This window comes from Motacilla alba, chromosome 10 (assembly GCF_015832195.1).
Source record: "Motacilla alba alba isolate MOTALB_02 chromosome 10, Motacilla_alba_V1.0_pri, whole genome shotgun sequence".
Classification (NCBI taxonomy): domain Eukaryota; kingdom Metazoa; phylum Chordata; class Aves; order Passeriformes; family Motacillidae; genus Motacilla; species Motacilla alba.
The window spans coordinates 6,396,096-6,420,866 of record NC_052025.1 but is presented as its reverse complement, the minus strand read 5'-3'; the positions used below and the strand labels follow the sequence as shown (position 1 = coordinate 6,420,866).

General features: G+C 39.7%; 1 protein-coding gene across 8 annotated transcripts in view; it reads right to left on the bottom strand.

Moving 5' to 3' along the window:
- THSD4 (thrombospondin type 1 domain containing 4) overlaps nucleotides 1–24,771 on the bottom strand; it is a 244,912-nt gene that overhangs the window by 13,563 nt on the left and 206,578 nt on the right. For all 8 annotated transcript variants that reach the window (XM_038146963.1, XM_038146962.1, XM_038146964.1 and 5 more), the window contains 6 exons: nucleotides 16,722–16,897; nucleotides 12,864–12,960; nucleotides 11,754–11,996; nucleotides 9,386–9,515; nucleotides 7,489–7,693; nucleotides 7,022–7,195 (listed from right to left, as the gene is read on the bottom strand). In XM_038146963.1, the coding sequence (XP_038002891.1) occupies nucleotides 7,022–7,195; nucleotides 7,489–7,693; nucleotides 9,386–9,515; nucleotides 11,754–11,996; nucleotides 12,864–12,960; nucleotides 16,722–16,897 (1,025 nt within the window). The remainder of the gene's footprint in view (nucleotides 1–7,021; nucleotides 7,196–7,488; nucleotides 7,694–9,385; nucleotides 9,516–11,753; nucleotides 11,997–12,863; nucleotides 12,961–16,721; nucleotides 16,898–24,771) is intronic.

The window sequence follows — 24,771 nt, the reverse complement described above, 5'->3', positions numbered from 1 at the left end:
CCACCTTCAAGCAGGTATGTAAAATACATTCGCCTCCTCAGCAAACCAATTTCATGGCTAAGGAGGCCTTTTCAAGGTAAACTGGTATAATCTTGAAACTACAAGAATAATGTAAATTGTGCTAGTAGTGAATATTCTCCTGTTCACATAAACTACAAGTAAACTACACCCATTTCAGACAGGCCACTCACAGGTGAGCTGAGCCCCACACCGTGGCTCCCACTCAAACCTAAAGTGTGGAAATCAATTCTGTGGCTGTTCCCATTCCAAGTGTGTCCAATTACATTAAGCAGAGAGAACTCATGCATATACTCTGCAAATACCTTTCTTATTGATAACTAATTTTCATTTGACAATCTAGTTTGCTTTTCTGCTTTTCAAACGAGAGCTGGGAACAAATTTAGCCTGTAAAGTCATCCAGAAAATCTCCCTAGTCTTATGTTTTAAATGATTATGTTATGAACTAGGCTTGCATATCAAATAACAGAGGAAATACCAAATGGGAAGGTATAGGGTTGTTCCACTCTCTGCTGCAAGATTTTACTACAGATTAACTACCCTCTAAGGATTTACAAAGCAAACTTAAACCAGAATGTTTCACATTATGCATTTGTTTTTTCATGTTTTTATCTCCTTTTCAGCAAAAAATCTTCTCTGTGAAAATCATAGATTTCTAAGGTCCAGGGCAGGGTGTAGGGAGTTGAATAATGATCTTTTCCCCTTGTTTTTCACAACTGACACACCCATTACTTTCAATTTGGTGCCATTGATTTGTTGCATTAATACATAGTAACTGCCATAACCTAACATTGTGAAACATGAGGAACTTTCACAAGCTGCAACTTTATTCTGGTCCTATTATTAAAGATATTTTGTTTCACAGTCTTGTTTTAATTGGCACAAATTCCTCAGAAACCTTCATCTGTGTTTTAAGGAGTCTGCCATTTTTCCTCTTCCTGAAGTCCTTCCCTCCTGAGTTCAATTTCAGAAGCTTTCCATACCCATTAAAAACTAAAAATAAAACCCCTCATTCAGGGCTCTGATACTTGTCGGAAAGCAACTGAGCAGCAGTCCAGGAAAAGAAGGCAAGTTCCTGCAAACTTGGAAAACTGTGAGTGGAAGCCTGAATTTTTGTCACAGCTACAAGACAAGGGGAGAGCAAAAAAATCCCTTTCAGCAGTGCCAGCTCCCCTTCACTAACGTGCCAGCCCTACTCATTATGCTCAAATGGGGCAGCAGAGCACAGGAGAGTGGCAACAGGAATTCTCCTGGGCCTCCAGAGAGCTTTCACACAGGCCTCAGCATCACTGCTAGCCTTAATTAAATTTTTAAATAACAACCAATTGAGTTTGAGTAAAACACTCGCATTTGTGCAGGATTTCTGTCTACCACACTTTTAACCTTCACCATACCTTAATTATCTCCCAGAAGTCAGTAAAGACTTTTACAGTCATCCACCTGATGTTACTGCAGAAAAAAATAAACATCCATGTTTCAAATACATTTATAAAACTCCTTAGCATTATTTGACCTACTCTGGGAAAATTCATTTCAGAAGGGATTTTAGATTATGTAACCTTTGTTTTTCCAATAACACACTCAGAATCGTATTTCAGAAGATCACTTCTGCCATAGCACACTGGGGCAGATTTTCAAAGGACATAAACCCACTGAGAGCTGCCTTGATTTCTTACCAAAAAAAAAATTAAAAGGGCGTGAAGGAAGAATTATCTTTTTGCACTGTCAAAACATTTTCTGATACCTAGATTTAAATAGTTTCCCTTCAGAGTGCACCCATGCAGGCAGCAGGTGCTGGATCAGTGCAGCAGCTCCATGGCACGCTCCAAGGTCCCAGCAGCAATGTCCTCTCAGGTGATTAGCAGCAGGGAAGGGACCTCTGTGCTCTGGCTCACACAGAGCTGCCAGCACTGCCAGGGCCCGAGTGCACCAGCACACTGAAGGGGTGCCCAGCCTCACCTGGCCCAGGCACACCCTGCTCAAGGCCCAGCTGTCCCTTTAACCTCTGCTCCATCAGTCCTTGCCCGGGTTTCCTCAGAGAGGTGCCTTTGCACAGCCACAGCCTGCCCTTCCATGATCCCTCCCCCTGGGACTCCCTCCAGCCCGAGCCTACCCTGCCCCATCCCATAGACCTGCCCCAGGGTGCCTGGGCTGTGTCTGACCCTGGGCTCTGGCCCTGCACGGACCCCGAGCTTGACCTCGCGCCTGCCTCGTCACTGGGATCTTGCCTGACAACCTGGACCCTGCCTGGGCCCTGCCTGCCACCCTCCTTGTGACACTGGGCCCCAGGTAGAGCCAGGCAGGCTGTAGGGGCTGAACTGGGGCAAAGCAAGGCCAGGTCACAAGGAAACACGAATCTCTGTAGACCTTGGCCACCCTTCTATCAAACCCTCCTGGCTGTACATTTCATTGCAAATATGAAGTGAGTTACATATTTATACATAAAGAATGCAAACCTTCTATTTCCATATAAGTCCCACATGAAATCAATGAAAAAGGTTTTTTTATCTTGTTTTTACTTTATACTACAATAAATAAAGAGTGATATTAAAAAATAACTAACTCTTGCACAAGCTTAACAGTGATTTTTCTTTTTTTTTCCCCAAGATTCAGGAGATTTTAAGTGAAGTATCCAGATTTAAATAAAAAGCAGTGAAAGAAGAATGTAAGCTACAACATTCATTGGTAGTTCCAGATTGACTGGTCAACAAACACACTTGAACCTTTTAGGCAATGTTTAGAATTGAGAGGAATAATGCACTGATTTTTATGAAGTTCTCCTTTTCCTACAGTTCTCTTGCAGGAGAATATTACAGAAGCATTGCTGTTACTCCTTTTAATGAAGAGTGAAATCCAGAGCATGTGTTTGGTTTGTTTTGATTATGTTCCCTGATGTGCAGCATTTTTTCTTTCTTCCCAAGATTTTATTTTGGCCGCAGAATCTCATTAACATCTAAGAATTGTTTGTATTTTGGCTTCTTTTCTAAGTAGGCTCTAAACATAAAATGAGAAACAAATGAACAGAGGAGATGGCAATGAGGAATAAACAAAAATGCAGGAGGGAAATGCTCAAATGCTCCAGTTAGCTGGAAGGAAACATTGGTGAGTCTCCCATTGCTGTAAATCAGGAGAATGCAGTTTCCCACTCCTGACCCATAGGAGAAATAAACTTTCCAGCAATTAGAGCTGTCAAAGAATCAGTCATGTGAAATGTTTGCAAGAATCTCATCTGCTCCCATCAATCCCATTTTGTTGCTAAGTTCAGTAAGGTTCACCAGATCTACTCTACTGATTAATGGACGCTGTTTGGTGGAACTCTGCTGCTTTAATGCAGGATGACATCTTTAGAGAATTATGAGACAGGAAGCAATCTTTCTACAAATGCACATAAAAATATCACAAAAGTTTGTCCAGACTCTCTATAGGCAGAAGAGGTTAAAGATCATATAGAAGTCAAAGCCATGAAACTTAAGTTAATTGAAGTTAATTGAGTTCTTATTTATGCTCAAGATAGAGCAACAAATGCAAAGACAGGCACAAAGTAAGACCAACCAGTCTCACTTTGCTACTACAGACTTTTAACCTGTAATCTTTTCCATTGAAGTGGGTAAAAATTTCTGTTTCTCTCAAGACTGAGCCTGGGGGTATCAATAGATGGTGTTTAGACCTACTTCCCATACAAGGAACAAGAGCATACACTTTTCAGAAAAGAAATATTTGTTTCCCAAGAACGAATTGCTTTCCCTCCTTCCTTTCCAGAGCACACGTGATGGTCACACACCCTGTTTGTGTAACATATACTCAATGGACTCTGATACCCGTTGATCAAAATACCACAAATCAAGAACTGCGTTGTCTTACGAACATGAAGGGGTTTTTAATTACATATATAAAAATTCAGTGTGTGCAGAAACCAACACCAAGGAGGTCAATGCCATGGGGCGAAACAGGTGGCCCATAAAATACATGAATACATTGTGGAAAAACAAGACTGGAGAACATGGCCAGAAAGCAGCCAAGTGTTATTTACAGGGTAAAGCAACATATAGCCCACCCCTGGGAAGGAAACACAGCTCCTACGCACAAATTTGTATATGCTCTACAGATTTTTTAAGTGCATATATGTAATATTGCTGAAGTCACATTTAGGGAAAAGTAATGATAGTTACTAGTTCAGAACCACAGAAACTGTTAATGATAATATAGGTAACTAGCATGATTTCTGCATCAATTAAAACTTTGCATGGTCTCAGTAAAATAAGAAAACACAAAATCTTTTCACCATTCCTAAATTAGACCATGTTCTTTTTTTAAAAGAGTGTTAAAGAAGACCCATGTCAAATTCTGCACAAATATCAAATGCTGAAATTGAACATCTGCTGCAAGCAAAGCAATGGTAATTTTTACGTTGCTGTGTTTTTTTCTTGATGTTTTGCTAGTTAACCAAGGCTATATTGTAATAGCCCATGCATCCCATCAATCCAGACAGGGAAGCCTGATCTATCCCTTGCTGAAAGAGGAAGTATGTGCCTGACCAATCTCTGACAGGCTTCTGGAAATCTCTACTTGCTGCATGTGCAACTGTACACATGAAGCGTTTGCAAATTGGGTTCAGAAAAGGCCTTCTCTTCCAGCTGTAACTAAGTTTGAACTCAACCATTTCAAAGTTCCAAAAGTTATGATAAGTTATTTTACCTCTTATTTCTAGGCATGGCTGAAATGTCAAAATACAATGGGAAAGACTGTTCTGTGGTATTTCCAGCTGGGACTTGAAGTAGGCATGTAATAAATCTCACAAAGAAGGTCTGTTCTTGTGAGATTTCCACCACAGTTTTGCAGACTCAAGAGGTTTGAACAAGCTTTTTTAAAGCATTTGAACTTTTGGCTGCTTATCTGAACCATTTGTGGCTGCCCATCGCTGCTTATTGCTGAAGTGTGGCTTGGCTTAAAGTACTTTTTAAGGAATTGTTTGGGGAAATGACACATGCAAAGCCCATACACCTGGGAATGACCATTTCTATTCCATGACAGAATTCTTCCCTTGTTTCTCAACAGAAACACACTCCTCTACAAAGAAAGAGAAATTTCTGCTCCTAAGATGCAGCCCTTATAAGGCACAAGAAGACAGCTAATGGCCAACAGCCTGACCTTGCAAAGCTGTTCACTGCTGCTGCATTTCACTGCCTGCCCCTGAATGTCTCAACATCCGAGTTATGAGGTATGTGTGACTCTTAGGAGATCCTGCATGTTTCACCCCAAATCTACTTTTTTCCTGAAATAAGCTGTTTCTTACATCCTCTTTGTGAATCAAACTCCAAACCCACTCCTGGCAGAAGTGATGGTGAATAATGCCAACTACAGTAGCAAGCATTTGGAAGAAATTAATCTTTACACTTATATAAACTGAGAAGGTAACAAAATCCATTCTTTACTCTCCAGCCCTAAAAAGTCTGTGGTAAAAAAAAAAAAAACTCCAACATTTTCCACATTACCTGCTTCACTTCTACGTCTCATTTAACATGTATAAATAAGCATAATAACATTCTACAGTTATAACCTTCAGCTCAAAAGCTGCTTTTAATTCTGCAGAGGACTAAGTATCAGTGTAACATAACCAAGAGGATGGTGCTAGAGTTTTCACTGCAATGTCTATGCTTTTTGTGGTGGAACAGCACTGGATGATAGCAGCTGGGCAAAATGATGTCTTTGAGAGTACAATGGATTTAACAGCACTGTACAAACAACAAATCTATGAGAAAAAAAAAAGCAGGAAAAAAAAAAAAAGCACTGCCATTTCCCTATAACAAAATCTTTGCCCTGTGCACTAATACCTCTGCTTCTCCTGGTATCATTCTGTCCATACTATGCAGGAGCATACACTGGGAAAAAAAGTCAAAATGACATGTATTTAGTAGTCTATTTCTTTTTCTTAATAAAATCTATTTGACTTGTCTGAGGGCTGAAAATTTTGCAGATCTTGTAACAAGAGTCTGATCAGCCTCTCTAAAAGTTCTGTGACATAGCAGGTACCTGCCCTACTTGTGAAGTTCCTGCTTCATCTTGGCATCTAAACCATATGGAAAATCTTCTGAGTGTCCAATCTAATGCACAGCCTGTAGGCCTGACATCCCTGGCTTTCAGAGATACTATCCCAAAGTGATCTATACAATGAAATCATGAAGTTTGAATGTAATCTTACAACTTCACTGATAAATGATGTTATTTGTCTGTCAAAGCAAAGAGAGGTGCAACTGGTATTTTACAGACTGAAGGCTGAACTTGCCTACAGAATAAAACTGATATGCAAGCATCCACAAGAGGAACCAAAATATCAGGCTCTTCTCAGCCCATGTTTGTAAGCCTCTTAATGAAAGCATATAAATATCACCACTGAACAACAACTCTGAGCCCAATCACAAAACAAGTTAAATCACCACTGGTTTTACTGCTTTCATGCAGAGAATCTGACTCATTGGAAGAAAATTAACCCCAACATCCACGTCCACAAAATACAAGAGCCTGACTCAAGCCTGCCTGAGTTTATCAAGTTGTTCTCCTCTCTTCACACCTATGAGATATTGGTTTATGGATTGAGCATAAACCCAGACAGCAGGCCTCAAATCTGTATCCCTTAAAAAACAGCGGGGAAACTTTTAAGAGTCTGAACCTCGAGACTCAGTACTAAGCAAGAAGAAAAATAAATCTCAGCACACTCAATATTTTGTGAAGTTCAGACTCGGAGCCAATTCTAAGTCTGGACATTTGGCCACGTACCCACAAGCCTGCCCTTTCTATGCAGTCTTGTATCTTAACACAAACTCAAGAAGCCCTTGGGATCATTATTTTTTTGTTTGCTTTTGCCTGTTTAAAAGACCAAGAAAAAACATGGAAAATAAGATTACTCCTTTTATGGCTATACAGATTTTAAAATAAATGTATTTTTAAAATTCGGATGCTCTTGTTTTAGAAGGTTTGGCAGGATAAAGATACTGAGAAGCCTTACCCTGTCACTCCATTCTGTAAGGAACCAGCTCTTGGCACAGGGGCCCATGTCGCAGTTCTCGATGTCATTTGGCCGCAGCTTCATGTTACATTCCTCATCATCAACAATGTCCCCAAGGTTGCTGACACACTTCACATCTCGGGTCCTCTGCCCCACTCCACAAGGCACTGAACACTGTGACAAAAGGGAGGTTGCATCAGGACTTCATACAAGGACTGCAGTGGTTTACCAGGGAGCTGGGACCATTCAGTTCATTCATTTATTCCTGCTAAGATATCTTTCTGGTTAGGAAACTGATGGTTATAGTCAAGCAAGGATTTATTGAACTAAGATTTGCTTATTTCCAAGGTTTTTAATATTCCACTTTGTTTCAAACAAAACCAAACTGATGTTTGATTAGTGATACCAGGAAGAAAATCTGTATTCTTTCTGAGGTATTCTACCCCAAACGAATGGATCCTACTTACTGAGGTCCACTCTGTCCTGATCTGCCACTCACTGCAGATCTTGAGCTGGCAGGTGCTGGTGGTGTCAGGCTTCTCCAGGTGCTGGCAGCGGTACTGCTGCACCGTCAGCGTGCGGTTGGCGTAGATCTGCCGGCACAGGATCTGCCGGTGCTGCATTCCCAGCCCGCAGGTTTTGCTGCACTCGGACCACTCTCCTATATCCCAGCTGAAGTGAAAAAAAAAAAAAAAGGATATCTTTGTTCCACAAAGAATTCTCTAACACTGATCTTAACAGAACTGGAATGACATGATTTTTATGCTGGTCCAGAATCCTAAAAAATCCCACTTTAGTCTCTGTGTGTGCAGCGATCCCTTAGGAGGCACTACCAAACACTTGTTTACACAGCCTTCCTGCAGAGGCTGGTAATCATGAGCATGGATACAGATTGCACAATTCATGGTCTCAAGACACATTACAAATGTTACTCAAGCCTGTAACAGCTGCTTGGTTTTTAAAAGAATCTGTCTATATTACTGCTCTAATGACACTTCTGAAAATATTTAATATGTGCTGTATAAAATTTTTCTGCAGCAAAGGCTCTAAAAAAGACAACAATACAAAAATCATGAAATGCATCCAGGCATTCATCCATCAGTAAAACTGAAATAGTAAATGATAAGCAATGAACAAATAGATTTAACTTTAGAGACTGAAAAAATCTCAAAAGAGATCCTTCTCATTCCAAAATTTCACTGTATTTATTTAGTCACCTTTGTATAAATATGTCATTTTCAATTTTTTCTTTACAAGCATGAAGACACAGACACACACCTAAAGGAAGTATCTAAATGGTTTACACATTTTATTTCAGAACTCTTGTGGTCAGCAAGCAAAATCTCCAAAATCTTTGCATTTAAATACTTACACTTCTTTGTCTATACTCTTGATATTATCCTGAATGAGTTGTTAGAATGAAAAAGGTGAGGAAAATGCTTTTGGTGAGAGAAGCCTTCTCCACGTAAATGACTTAAGAAGTTCCTGAGTATCTAATATGCACTGGGAAATTGCTCATCCGAGACATCTCTGAGCCTGTAAGGGCACTTACATCCTTGGAAACTTGCCTGGGATAAGGAGTGACCACTTGCTGCTCAGAAGAGAACTGAAGAGTATAACCACAAGAGAGATGGGAAACTGACCTAAAACAAAGTTGCTCTAATGGCAACTGGGTTTAAACCTTCTCCCTTCTTAGTACACACCCTGGATGAACTGTCCTTTTGGTTGTTTTTTAAATTTTATTTATATTTTTAATTTTTGAGTGTTTCAAACAAGTGCCCAGCCAATAGCAATTCACAATCTGGCGACAGCAAGTGTGATTCAGAAGGAAACCACACCTGAGCTGGCTGTATCAGTGTGCTGGAAACACAGACCACCACCTCAGAACCCAGTCTTGGAGCCAAAGAACTGTTCAGAGAAGAGGTGAATGTACAAGGAGGCTGTTGTGAGCACTATCTCATCTTTAAATAATGGAAGTATGGCCACTACAGCACGCTGATCTCATGTGGAGTGACAGAACCTGCAGAGCCTCTTCTTTGCACAGGCATATGCAGAAGCCTCTCACTTGAAAAGGGTGTACCCACAAAGACCACATAGAGAATGTCTGCCTGAACAATCACACACATTTTGAGAAGCTGCTACACCTACTAGTTTCCTGGTTCCCTTTTGTCTACTCCGCATGCTATTGCCCTCTGTGAAGAGGAAGGAGGCCACCAACAACTATGGAAAAGAAATCCACTACAATTTACAACACAAGTGTACTGCATTTAGAAAGTCAAACTACTTTCCTACTTAGAATAGCTTCTTTGATGTGCAAGATCACAATTACTAATCCCTTATTTCACTTAAGTTATAGTATCTTACAAAGCAGGGCATGGGAAGAGGTTGCAGGCCTCCTCTTCTGGAATGGGTTTGGTGCTGCTGTCACAGTAACCCTCGGGTACCTCCTCGTGAGTGATTCTGTTGACGCAGTGGAAAATTGGGTACTGTGATCCTGAAATTAAACAGACAATTAGGTAAAGAATTGCAAAACACTCTGCAGCTGCACCATCCAACATTGATGCAGAAAGGAAAAGCATAACCTGACAACAGGAAATACAGACCAAAGTTTTATCCAAAATTTCCAAATGTAAGAGCTGAGAGGATGCGGTAGCAGTTTCCACACTGTCCAAATTCCAGCAGATCTATTTGCTCAGTTATCTTAAATGGAAATCTAGGACAAGAGATGGTGGCAGTTCTCTTGGGAAGCATTTTCACTTCATAAAAAAAAGATAATATAGTCTTTTTCTAAGCCAAAGTTGTACAATCGTGCTTTGAAATCTCTCAGGTTTTCATCAAACTGTTAATTTAGCCTCCCTTTTCTTTAGGCAGCACAAAAATAACTTATTTTTTCTTCTTACAACTTGGAATTTCCTAAGGTCGTTTAACTTTGGTGGATCTTAAAAGAAATAATTAAAACCCATCATCTATATTTCTGCATGAAGAAATAAAGTAGAAGAAAATGGAAAACATAGAGGAAAGAAAAAAGCAGGAAGTGTCCTATACTGAATGATACAAAATGAAAACAAAGCTTTAAATAGTACAGATTTTTCCCTGATTTTTCCACTCCTTTCTTTGTCAGCCCATATAACCTAGTTTGGCTTGAAATGCCTTAGGGCCATCAGAGAGTCAGGGGCATCTCACAGTAAGATCACAAGGAATGTTCATACAGTCTCAACAGTCTCAGGATCCAGCTCTCAAGATCCAGTTTCTTTGAATTTAACTTAATCAGAACATGCACACATTCTTCATATAATGGGAAAAGAGACACTTATTTCTGGCGGCTCTGTTGCTAAATTTCATGGAGCAAATAGGAGGCTCAAATTATTTTTTTAGTTTTAATTTTTTTTCTGAAGTCCTACAGTTTTGCTATCTTCATTTTGACTCAGATTTCATTAAAACCACTGCCAAGAGTGACCAGGTCTCTGCAGAAAGAACAAGAACCATGTGCCAATGTTGATAAAGGCCATGGCGTACACAACCAAGATTTCTATCATGCAAAGGAAGAATACATTTACCCTGATGTGTTCCTGCAACTGCACCATAAATTATCCTGATTTGGATCCTGAAATTCACCTTGAATATAGGAATTCAGTCACTCAGTAGTTGATACAGACTGACTGCTGCTAGCCAATAATCAGACACAATTATGGATTCTGCCTAGATGACTTGTAGTAAAAGCACAGCGTGCTTAAATACCAACTACAGTATTTTTCTCCACAAAAGGGCTGACTTAAGGAAGTCTGAATTTTACTGGTAGAATTTTAGCTCTAGTACTTTTGCAGTAATTTCTCCAAGGAGTTTACTTTTTTTTTTAACTGAGAAGCAATTTTGATTGCTATCAATATTGCTGGATTTTTTTCAGCTGTCTGTAGCTATAACATGCACACCCATCTGGCCTTGGACCAAATTTACAAAGTGTTCTGTCAAAGTAATTAGGAAGCAAATGTTCTACATGTATATGAACTGGTGACAGTCAGCTGAGCTCCCACACTGGTACATGTTTATTTTAAACCTCTGCAGTTTTATGGTATGGTGGTGGGTGGCTATGCATAGTACAAAAGATTTCATTTTTACCATCAGAAAAACTTATTCTTCCAATTAATTGCTTGTGTTCTGCATTATTGAATCTGTGGTCACTGTGAATGTCTGGCAGCAAAGCTTAATCTCTGCAGTATATGCAAGCAGTGTATGCACCACCTTCCAAAAGTTCACCAGGCCCTTTCCACCCCTTTTCCTTCCCACTTCTTCTCTGTTAAAACCTCAGATTTCTGTAGTCACATCAGTGCTGCTCCAGCAACATCCAATGAGACAAAGATATGTCCGATGAAATGCCTGTGAAACCTACCCCTGAAGATCAGAAAACTGTTGACAAAGACACAAAAAGCACAGTGGGTCTATCTGACAAAGCTGGAGAGGCAAAAGGAATGGTAAAGAATGCCAAAGAATGTTGAGGAAAGTAGCTGTGTATCAAGGGCATGGGAGAGAGCAGCTTGCCATAAATGCTGAAATATTTCCTTTCAGAGGCAAATGCCATATCCTTCCTTATAATTTCCATGCTTTCTATTTCTAATTTTGCTCTTTTTACTGGTTTAAATATAAGCACAGGTAATAGCAGTGACGTGACTTTTGGTTGTAAGAGAACAGAAACCAGCAGGTCTAACAATGTTTTGAGCATACACAAAGCACTTACCTTTCCCACATGTAGTAGTGCACTCAGTTTTTCCAACCTGTTTCCAGTTATGTTCTCGGTTTTGTCTTGGTGGTTGCATAGCAGGCACCTGGTTTTCTGGCTGATGAGAAGGAAATCTTCCTGGCTGAATAACTGGAAAAGTTCCAGCTGACTGTCCAGTGAGAATGTCTGTCTCTCTATGCAAATCCTCATCCTCATGACTTGTACTTTCTGGCATTCCTAACTGACCATTCAGTGGCTCCCCTGATGATGGACAATAACAGAAAAGTAAAATAATGAGCCTATTAGTCTGTGTTATGATTCCCTAATAATTAGAACTGGTGAATCACTAAACCTGGAAGCAGCTTTAATCTGCTATGTAGAGACTGCCTAATAGTGACCTGCAAAGATCATGTTGTTTTAAACTAAGATAACCAAGTCTTAGCCAGCAAGTACATTAAAAACTAAAAACTGAAGAATCCCCAAAGACAACGTAGAGTTAATGCACCCAGTGTCAAAATTTCCCAAAGCATTTTTGTTTTGTTCTGTGCTCGGCATTCTGTGCCTCCCCATGTCACAGCACAGCTGCTCCTCATTATGAACATACCAAACACTCAGAAATTTGTCAAAGCAAGTCACGAACATTAAATTGAGGACCAAATTCACTTGCAAAGTTTCTCCTATCCTTCAGAACTTCCTAGGTGTACACACAGCACATACCCACAGCTCAGGCAGGAGCTGCCCAGATTCTTGCTTGGGAAGAGAACACTGCTCTGTTTGATCCTCTCCTGTTGCAAGAGGACAGGGGAACTGTGGAGGGTTGTTTTAAATTATCTCAGAAAGAAAAACACTCTGAAAATAAAGATCATGTTCTATTTATTTCTGAGACATGGTTACAACACTCCTACTCAAAGTAGTAATCTTTCTAGCTGAAGCATAATAAACCCTGCCAGTTTTAATTCACTGAAGTTTTACCAAATCTATGGTGAGTTCTCATTCAACATGTAGGGTGAAATTCTGGGCCTCTCTCACATTTATGACAGCATTTACACTAATTCATTGGTACGGATTTCCCTATTGGCTTATTAAGTAACAAAAAGCATTTGATAAAAGGAAATAGTGGCATTTTACCTGGCCTCCTGTGAGCAAGCAACTGAGGACTAATGACATTGTCTCCTGGAATGATATATTCATAATGTATACCAGGGTTAGGCTGCTGATGAATCATCTAAAAAGAAAACCAGCCATACATTGAGTTCTTCCACTTGTTATGTTACTAATACTTAAATATCAACTTCAACTGATCAGCTACATAACATTATTTATCACTGGTTGGGATAGAAGCAGTGGTTAATGACAGTCTCCAAAAAATGCAAAAACAAGAAAATACTAGTTACTGTTTGCAAAGAAGAAAATGCAAGTTCCTGTGTTTGCAAATTGAGCTAGCTTTTGATGGCAGAGAAACTGTTTGTCTGAATCTTCTATGAAAAACCTAAGACTGCCATGCTTGGGCCAAGGTGTGCTGTGGGCTGTGCCAGCCACAGCCTCCTCCCTCAGCAACGGGAGCAGCAGAGGCTCACACCAGGCCTCAGCAGCAGAAGAGATGGTCCTAAGGTCATCAAAACACTCTCAGATAGCAGGGACTTGACAGACGCCTGAGGAAGCAACAGCAAAGAAGAAACAAAGCAGAAGAAACAAAACACCACAACCCCCAACCCTACACATGCAGCCTACTGCACTTCACAGGTTCCTCAGTGGCTCAAGGAGACACCTGCAGACAGCACACATCGCCAAGCCAGCTGCTCCTTCCAGCACTGCAGCTCCCTCAGCAGCCTACGGAGCCCCAGAAACCCACCAGCACCAACTGGGGCTGTCCTGCTGCCCTCCCCAGTTCAGCAAAGATCAGGGAGCAGATCCCAAAGGCCCCTGGACCTGCTGCAGAAGCTGAAGATTGCCTGCAGCCCTCCTGCATCCTTCCACATTGATCTGCAACTGCACAAAGATGCCTTACAGCCAACAGGTTTGCCTAACAGCCAACCACAATTCCATCAACGTGTTCTTTATGAAACACAGGCAGCAACCAGAAGGTTTTCTCCTTTAAATGTGAAAATTCTGAAATGGAAAATTCATTTCAGAATGCTGCCGCACAAGCCCAGGTGAGCTGACAGAAGAATGACTGTGACAGTCACTATTACACTGGGTGTACTTGTTTAAGCAGTTGGGCATGATAGGACCTGAGAAAGATACAACTTTAGGACAGCTTTTATAAACTGTTAGCAGCACACTCCATTCCCAACTGAATTCTACTGCACTGCAGCTCTGAGCCCCCCACCCACACTACCAATGCAGGGGTTTCATGAGCTGATAGTTTCAGCACTTTAGCTCTGATTACTTCAGTACTGCTACTACTGACACTTATGTTCTAGCCTGAACTCTCTGTGGAGATTAGTCTGATAAAAGCCTCAGACTATACTCAAAGCATCTTTTAAAACCAAACCAAATCAAACCAGAACACAAACGAACAAAAACCCAAAACAACAAACTCACAAGCCAACACCAGAGTTATCTCTGGCTGTTTGGTTCTCACCAATGAATCTCATGGATTCATGGACCTAGAAGTAAAAAGTCCTGCTATCCTAATGGCCCAGTGACCCAGCAGGGGACAACTAATGCTTCAAGGCTTCACTAAATTCACATCTATTAATACCAACGAGGGATTCAGACTTCTGTTTTAACTTATGTCAAAATCACTCTTTCCTTGCCAAATATAATAGCTGTTCCTCTAAACGCTGTCCCTCAGAGAGCATTCACTTTTCTGAACCAGCTAATAATGCACTGCCTGCAGTATTTTTTTGTAAGGTTGGGTCCTTCCAATGTCACTTTCTTATCCAAAAAATACACCCTCTTTGTGGTCCTGAGAGAACCAAGAGCTGTGAACTAACTTCAGCAGTAGAGAACACTTCCAGAGCCAGGACCCTGTTCTTTAGATGGTTCCAGGAACAACTTCCCAGTGGTTCCCATGTGATGGTTTTTCCATCACATTTCTCAAAACAACTGACAGGCATATTTAGAGAGACTTTAACTGATGAAGTCCCTAATTAGTATATCGTTCCAGCTTTCCTGCAGGAAAATACCTGAAATGATAGAACAGTTTTGCTTTGACTTAGTGGACCTAAGTCTTTGTAGCCACGTATACTTCACACTTGGACAGAACTTGCATCTCTTTTTCTTGTTACTTATAATCTGTAAATCAGAAAGCTTTCCACTTTATATTTCGGAGTGGAAGAAAGACAGCATGATCTCAGAAAAACAGAATAGAAGCCATTTGGTGTTCCCATCTGCAAATCTCTTCATTTTTCTACACAAGGCATAAAGATCATGAGTATGGGTGATTGGAGAATGACATGACTCAGGCACTGTAAGATGAAGTCTGAAAAACGACATCTGTATCTGCTTGGCTACACATTTCAAACCTGGGAGAGAGGCTGTGTCATACTGAGCACTGATTTTCTTGCATCTAGCACTTTATCTTCCCATAGTATATGAAAAAAGAAACTAAACTATCATTTTATACTGAATTGTAGTATTCCTCCTATCAACCAGGAACATCTCCAGTGAGAGGTCCTGTCAAATCAGAAGTGGCAATCCACAGCAGCAGCCACAGAGCAAAGCTGGCAAAGCTACGCCCATCATGGCAGCTTTCTTACAGTCCCTAAGCCTAAACCAAAACATAACAATATCAAAAATCAAAACAAACATCAAAACTTAAGGCTTTTTTATGATATTACTTTGGAAATATCTGTTTAATCCATTTCCTAACCCATTTCTCTCTGGGTCATTACATACTAGGCATTAATTGGCTGAAAATAAAAACTCAGTGCCAAGCCTCAACTCACAAACCCTGTAAACCTCACAAAAACACAAACATCTGAAAAACAGAGAGTCTGCATTGCACAGTTTAGGAGCCAAATTGCTTCTTTTTCCAGGCTTTTCCCAGTCATTCATTAGAATCAATTGGAAAAGAAGTTTGGATCAGCTGGACTTGATGATCTTAGAGGACTTTTTCAACCTTAATGATTCTAGTGTTAGCATAATAATTACATTGCTTTATTAGACACCATATAGCAGATGGGGAATAACTTTGCCAACGTCTAACTTTTCCCAGCTTAGTAATCAGGGTAGTTACTATTAATTTTTCTATGAAATTATCCAGCACAATCACTCTTCTACCTCACATTCCACTCAAGGACAAAAAAGCCTGTATGAAAGAATCATATATTCAGTTAATCTAGCTTTTTCAAGAAATTAATTTTACGGTGTGGGAGTGTATAATCTCAGAACACACTATTTATCTTGGAAGAAGTTGTCATCAATTCCAATTATGTTTTTTATTTCAGTATGATGAACTCAAAACCCATCCAATCTGAAGTAAAAAGCTTTCTCAATATTTCTCCCTCTTAGACACAATTTGTCTTCTGTCTTCCTTTCTCAAATAGCCATTATCTATGGTCTCCCATCACAGCTTCAAATTAAAACTGCCCTGCCTCAAATCCTACATTCTATAGGTTTATGGACTTGTTTCTTTTAAAGGAAACTGAGATGGTGAAAGGCCTTGTCTGGCTTAAGTATTTGCTTCTTCACTGTAGAATTAAACTACACCAAATTTGTTTCAATAGGAAAGTATCCAGAAAAAAATCCAGTTCACAAAAGAAAAACCTTGAACATTTGTATACCTTATTTCTACTTTACTGAGCAAGTTCAATTGGTTTTACTGGATCAGTTAAATCTGAGAGAAAAGGGCTTGATGTAGATTTGCTATGATCTGGAGCAAAATGGATACCACAGCAAACGAGTGCAAAATATCAAAACTAACATTTCAAAATTAAAGCAACAAAGTGTTGGTACTGATTACCATTTTAGTGCTGCGTGTTAACCATGAACTGAACAATTTCTTTTCCATCAGGAAGAATAAATTAAATACTAACTCACATAGACATCAAGGACTTCATTCGTTGGCCCATCAGCCAGAAAGGACTCCCCTGCGGTGCTGGAGATCTCATTGGGGCGTCTGTAAGTGAACATTGTGCCACCGCCTTCGTACCTGCCCGGCCGATCGATGGCCCAGTTGCCGTTGATGATGGAGCGTCCCGAGCGGCTCCGCAGGGCTGGAGGGGGACACAAACACAGGCACTTGGTCAGAGGAAAGCCCCTTCCCACACTGCTGCCCCGTCAGCTCCCAACAGCTGCACAGAACACTCTCAGGTATTCCTGATGCCAGGGGACAAAGCTGGTGAAAAGAACAGTTGTATTAGTAGTTGTGGGGAAAAAAACTCAACAAATCAAACACAGACCCATCTTAGAAAACCGCATCTCAACACTTCACATGCTGATGCTGTAGGAAAAGAAAGACAAATCAAAGACAGCTTGGAAACCTTTTTCAACAGTTTCTCCCAGGTGGCCACGTGACTCTCAGCCAGCCAGCAGCACCCACAACACACATGGATGCCAAGGAACTGGTTTTCATGCACTTTCTTCCCATTGCATGGACTATTTTGTGATTTAGGCAGAACAAAACACAAGAGCCAGACACAGAAAAGCAGTGCATTACACAATGTAGAAGGACCAAACAACATAGGAGCACATGAGTACCCTGAGGTGCCAAATGTTCCTGTTATGTTATCACGAAGCCCTTTGGCTGGTCCCTCCACCTGTTTTTCAGAACAAGATTTTTTTTTTTGTCAGAACATCTGCAGAGTCCTGACCTGCAGCACTGCTTGGGGTGCAGAGCATCCTGAAAATGCCTGTAGGATCTCTTGCATGAGGAAAGTGACTCGCAAAGATACTAGCCAGGGATTGATGAAATATGGACTCAATATCCCACTGGGCAGTGCCTTCCCTTTGTTATTAAGGGCTAGTCAGTGGTTTGGTGACACAGGAGCCCCTGCTCCTCCTCATTCCCACTTTCTTTATCTGTCTACGTGACTATAATTTTCAGTCCTTCAGGTCAGAAACTCCTGCCACACATATGCATAATTTCTGCAATATTACAATTGTATTAATTAAAAAAAAAATTGAGGCTGAAACCCTATCAGACATTGCTTAAGTACACAGGAATGACACAATCCTTTCCCTAAAGGCTCTACTCACAGATTTTCAATTTTATAACAAAAGAATTTGCTTTTAAATAAAAACTTTTTTAAAAGAGACAACAAAATCTAGTAATACCCTTGGCTGCATCTTGCTTGGTAATTTACTTTTTGAAATCCAAATTCAAGGTACAAGCTTTGAAAAAAAATTAAGAGTCAAGGACCCAGTTATTCCAGAGACTGCTTCTTCTTCACCCTGTCTCAACAACAGTGATACTCAGTTAAAATGCTCTCAACATTATACACAACTGTTTATGCTACTAGGAAAAACTTACATGCATGGCCTAAATGATGGGAAATTAAATTTATTCTACTAATTCCAAAGTAATGCATACTAGAGACAAAACTTTTTATTTTTGTACATATTCCAGACATCTGAATTAACTTAACTAATCAATAGAAGCAGTCTTTGTGCTTTGCTGCAGGACTCAGAACAGAATGTCCTGTGAGAAGGGACAGCGACACTCCCTTGTCCTGCTAGGTTGCAAAGCGTTGTTGCTGACTATAATATGCCAACTGTTTATAATTTGCTTAATATTGACCAAATATTTTTATAAAAGCAAAAATGTAAATGAATTTAATGGCTTTGGATCAGACCCTGTAAATGTAATCACACATTTTGAACTTTTATTTTACTTAATGCTACAGGTTTATTTTCCCAAGAGCTGCCACACATCCTTGCTTCCTAGGTCTCATTCACTGACATGCCAACAAAACAATCTCTATACTGTGGATATTACTTGAAAAATACTTTATACAATATCAGCCATGGAAATAGCTTCATCATTCCTCATATTGTGCTGAGAGGAAAAATTACAGCTCAAAAATATTGCATACAGGTTAAATAGGAAATCCAATCACATTATTTGCTATTTATATGCTAATTACACTTTGTTACTTTTTCATTCAAACAACTATGGATTAGAAACTTCTGCAAAATGTATTGGAGACTAATTTTACATTGGTTTATTAATGTGGAACACTTCCTTAATTTTATGATCTGAGTATTTTTTCTTAGATTGATGCTAAACAAGATAAATGAATCATCAACAGCTCAAGAAAAAAAAAAAAGAGAGCTGGCTAAGATTAAATTGTTATTAATAATAAAGCTGTAGAAAGATGGCTGTCTGAAAATCTGAGTGCACATTAAACTTTCATTTCAAATCCATCATATGACACATTTGAAAGAGGCCTCTCCATAAAAAGGGAAAATGTGCCTCTTTTATGTTTTGATCACTCTGCATCCACCACCTCAAGTCTGCCCCCCGAAGAATTTTTATGGTGCTAATATTTTTAGCCAAAGCATGAAAGATTATGAGAAGCTTTACCATTAAGTCCTCATGAGGAATTCCTCATACATGCTGTAGCTCATTTAATCTTTCATCTTGGAAACAGCTTTTAACTAAAACTGTGTTGTTTACAGTGGCCTTCAATAATATTTTGCAAGAGTGATATGAAATATTTCAGGATACAATTCCAATTAACTTCTCCATATTAGCAGTTTGATATATATTAAGTGTCTTGCTGAATGACTCCTATTTTTATAACCATATCTGAAGAGAAATGTTTTAGGTGTGGGTGAAGTACCTCACTATTTGCAGTACATTTTCACCCAAAACAGGCACAGTACCAATAATGAAATGAAACTTCTTAAATCTGGCAACAGCACTAATAAGCAGAGCAGTACAGTATATTTTTCTGTCCTGAGGCTCTTCTGTCTGGGAGAACAGTGTCCTAAGTCCTACTTAATTGCTTTACAAGCCCTCTTAAGGGTGGAGACAGACAGAATTGATGTTCTTTCCCATACACATGAAGTGTCTCCCATTTGGTGTTGACCCACAGAGAGTGAAGCAAGGAGCAGTTCTCTCTCTGGGAAGAGGCTGCAGCCTTGCAACTGTGCCCAGTGGGAATGCAGGTCAAGGCTTGGCTCCTGAAGTCCATTGCAAATGTCTCACTGGTGATTTAATCCAGGGAACCTTGACAAGCTGCAGATGCACTCAAAGCGCAAGTCAAAGACTGAAAAGATATCACAAAATGTTCTTTGATAAAGGTCCTCAACAAAGGCCCCTCAAACAGGCAAGTGGGTGAGATGGATGGGGCTCTCTCTCTTTCTGCACTTGCTTTGCAGCTGCCAATCAAAAACCAAAGCATCTTACAGGCAAAGTGCAGTAACTTTCTTATTTTTACACCATAAGCACAATTTTTACTTGACATATCACGTTTGAAGCATTTTCCTTGTATTTTATTTTAAGAAGCTTTTAAAGATTTAATCCTGTTGCTGTTAAGCTAAATCAAAGTACAAGAATGTCTTGGCCATACTAGCTTTCTATAGAAACAACACTTTCCCAGCACCTTTAAAGAAAGTGCCCAGACACAGCTGCAGTAAATAGTCAGGTTACTTCTGAGTTATCTTTGATGAAAGACGTGAAAGAAGCATGCAACTTCTCCAGTTTATCTGTCCTGCAGAAAAACACATTATATGGAGATTTCAGAGACAAATCTAAAATGTTCACATACATCATGATAAAAATCAGTGCAGGGTGGTGCATCTTGTACAACTAAACCCCACAGATAGCCTTTGGTGACATCTCCTGTGAGGTAAGTCAGTTGGCTTCATGGTACAAACCATGAGGAATGTAACAGGAAGATAAACTTGGAAGGGAGGGGCTTGTTGGAGAAGTCCAGCAAATGGAAAAGTCTAGAAAGTGGAAAAGTCCAGCAAATGCACTGAGCTGGCCTTTAACTCTGAGCAGCCACAGCCACAGCCTGCTGACCAGCTGCCACACCAGTGCAACTCCTAAAACCAGTGCCTACTTCTGAATGCACACAGAGTGTAAAACTCTCTTCTCCAAAAGGACTCGAAGACAACTTCAGACATTAAAAAAAAACTCAAAAAAATTTAAGAAAATTATTCAGTATCAGAAAACACAGCCTGCCTTCACGCCTGTCAGTCTTGCAAGACAGAATACATAACACCTGTTAGGTCACTAAAGAGGGACACAGGGACCACAGTCTAGAAATACTCCAAGTCACAGCACACAGCTTCTAGGCCACTTTAAAGTACCTCTGCATACCCAGGAAAAATCCAAATGCCTAGAAACTCAATAATAAACAGTTTTAAAACAATGAAATATGGATTAGTTCAAGTGTATTCTCTGAAAAAAACCTCCTTTCCAGAAGCATAGATACTTGCTGATTATTAGAACACACCGTAGTTACAGAATGTTCAGGAGAAATTTGGCACACTTCTCATGAACTGAATTATCTATTATTTGCCTCTGAATTTTTCAATTCAAACTCCTATTGAGGTCATGTCAAAGCTCCCACAGGACCCTGATCTTAATTCAAGAAATACGAGTAGGGCTAAGATCTCATGATCAGCAAGAGTCAAATGATTTTAACAATCTGATCCTACAAACCCCGTATTTCAGAGGCAATGGAGGACATTAGAAAATGCTCAGCAGTTCACTTACTGGCCTTCAATCCGGATCAGATTGTATAAATCAAAATCCAGTGTCTCTGCAGCTTGGACACCTTTAGCTCTTGCACTGAATTTAGTTTCTTCACTGGTAACCAAGACAGGATAAGGGTACAGATCAGTAATAAAAATGGGGCATTTTCTAACTGTGCATAGCTGAGGCAAAGTGTTCATGAACTGCCAACTGTTTTGGAAGTTCAAAGCCATTACTGGTCACTTTAACTGTGTCACAAAGGACATGGACCAGAGAGTGGGATTCTCCACTAAGAAATGCTCTATGGCCTTACAAAATCCGAATGCAAAACAGTATTTTCTAATACAAACTTTAAGACAAAAACCCCCTGTGTATGCCTCCACTATTCCTCAGTCCAGGAAGGACCAGAAACAAACTTAACACAAAAGCATAATGTGTCTTGGCATGTGCTTCTAAGATCCTGAAACCAGGTGTAAATTGAATCCTGTGATATTTCCAGTCCTTTTTCAAAGCCTAGGAATCAGAATTCCAGCACAAGAATTCAAATTTTAGGGACTTCTTCATGTACGAGTCTGCAAAGTATCTGAAATTTTGGTTGTCTGCCTTTCTATACACCATAATACAGACCCCTATTCTTACAAATATTTCTTATTTTTTCACCTAGAAGAAACTTCAAAATCTGTTTTTTAGAAATCCAACAAACACCTTTGCTTACAGCTTTGAGTAGCTTGGACACATGCTTATTTTGTAAAGGTACTGCTGAATTTATCCATGAACTGATAACAGTTGTCATAACATTGCAAATTAAATATGACACATAGTATTTATTGCTAGCATTTGCATTCAAGCAATTGTTTAAATATTTTATAGCAGGCATTAGATAAAAGTACCAGATTCCCAACACTATTAAAAGGAAATGATCATTCAAGTATACTATTATTTACAAGGAAAGGTTTGCACAGTTTTCTTTCTTATCTAAAATATTAACAATAGAACTTCAGGTCAACAGCATAATCCTGCTCAGTAAGTTATTTAGATTTTCTCCTTAGGCAGCTATCATATAAAAGAAATCCTGCTTCAAAGGGGAATAAATTTGAAACAATGAATTTCATTAAACCAATTTTGCCAAGTTTGTCCTGAGGTTCCACTTTGGCAGGTTTTATCCCTCCACCATGACAGTGTCATAAAAAAGCAAGTACAAGAGATTTCTATTCTGTTGCCTTAGGTCTAATTTAGTGTTGTTTCAGTTTTGAGAAAGCAGGCATCTTCTGGGTGCATTTCCTAATGATTATGAGAGCAGAAAATCCCTGATTCCTGATTTTTTTTCACCTACAAAAAGAAAATACTGTTTATTTGCTTAAATGCAATTGTTTTGCAGTTAATCACTGCAAACAGAAATGCTCCTTTTCTGCACTGCAGCAAACAGTCATTTTCCATTTCAGAGGATCCACTGAACTACTGCTTCCCCAATTCCCTCAGAGAGAAGCTCCCACTTCTCTCAGTTGTGCCTGTTCCTTTTTGTGCTCGACTCCAAAAGCCCTGCTGATGCATCAGCTCAAGGAAAATGCTGGGACAGCAAAGCAGAACTGACAATTAACTACTGGTGCAAATAAGTATTACAGGCTTTGAGAAAAAAGCCAGATTTGCCCTACAACTGTATAGTCTGTTCAGGCCCAGACACTACAGCAGCTTTGAAGTCTCTATGGCTTCAGTAAAATCTCCAAAGGAAGAGCAGAGTCAATCTGCATGGTACCAAATCTTGAGCTTCTGTCAGAGGATGTAGGATTTCCCAGTGTTTTTTAGCAGTCTTCCCTGATAGGTATTAGTAACAGCCTACAAAACAAAACCCCATTAGCTAGTCTAGGCTTCCTCTTCTGTCTTTTTGGTGAGATGAGAAGCAAACTTGAGAAACCCCCTCTTTGACTACAGCATTCTCACACTGTGACTTCTGAGACCTTGGCACACGAGGGACTGTAAAATGCACACACAGATATATGACCTGACATGTGCAAAATGTACTCATATGGCATTTGCTGTGCTTCAGTGTCACTGCTGCTCTCCCACACATCATCCTCAACCCCAGTGGGAAGCAGTGTGCAACACAGACTTTTGGAAAACCTGTGTAAACAGTAAGTGTTACTCGAGCAGGGAATGTTCTGCATCCTATTACCCAGCTGCTACACTGAGACTGAAAACCTGTGTCTGTGTACAGCCTGGAGCTCTGGCAATAGGGAGCTCATGAAGCAGATTTGATGATGCAAGTAAAAACATTCACCAAAGCAGAATTTCAGCATTTTGTTAATTCTTGCACTGCAAGGCATAATCATTCCTTATGAATTGCATCTTGGGTTTAATTTTCAGTTTTCTTCCTATTACTGTTTCCCTTCTTCAAAATTGCTCTAATAAAATGTCTTTTCCCATTTTCCAAGCAGGTACTCTTGAGTGATTGATGACTTTTAATATTATTATTCATAAGTACAAAACTAGTAACACTTACATGATTTCAAGGCTTTCCATGGGGAGTAAGTTATGCCAAGGCAGTAATTCTGAATGTTCAGATATGGCTCTAAATAGCAGAGAATTGGGGAACACTAAAGAGTATGCTTACCCAGATCATATAATTAGTTTCTAAAAGCATTTATTGGAGGCCATACTAACATTTACCAGGAAAGTAAATGAAGAAATAAGAGGAAACAACAGAGACAAGTTAATCTTTAGGCTAGTGCTATGTTTATGAGGTCACTAGCACAAAAATAAACCTGCCTAGGCCTCTTTAGCATGACAGGCTTTATGAAAGTCAGGGAAGTGTGAAGGCATTAATGGTCTATGCTGTTCATGACATATGCAAGTATTGGCACTGCATCTCAATAACCACCACAATTACATATGCAACAACCCAGCTCTTCATCAAGGGTGCTTCAATTCCTACTTTGTATTGAAGAATGGACTGCAATAAGTAAAGAACTCCTGTTAGAAATGCAATCACTCCTGAACAATTCCTGCATTTTATGAGTCATGTATTACAGCCCCCTATACTGGGGGGAAGTACAACACAAGCTCTCAGAAGTCCAGCACAGCATTTGCTGAAGATAAGAATCATTCCAACAAAATCTGAAAATGAGCAGATTTCATTATTCTGCAAATGACCTAACCTAAAAGGACTTACACAATTAATATACACAATGACAGTACATGATAAGAATGATGAACTTTCCATTTATTTTTACCTAGCCATTCTCTATAATTATATACTTCAAATACATTTCATTAAGTACTATTAAAATAACCTATAAAAAACCTCTCTCTTCTAACTTGAACAAAAGTTTCCCTTGAGTTGAAGGATAGCACTGGTTGACTAAATTCCTCACTCCACTAAAGTCTACGTAAATTTTCTGCTGTTTAGTTGCATGTAATTTCATTGTTGCCATGAAAATACTGAAG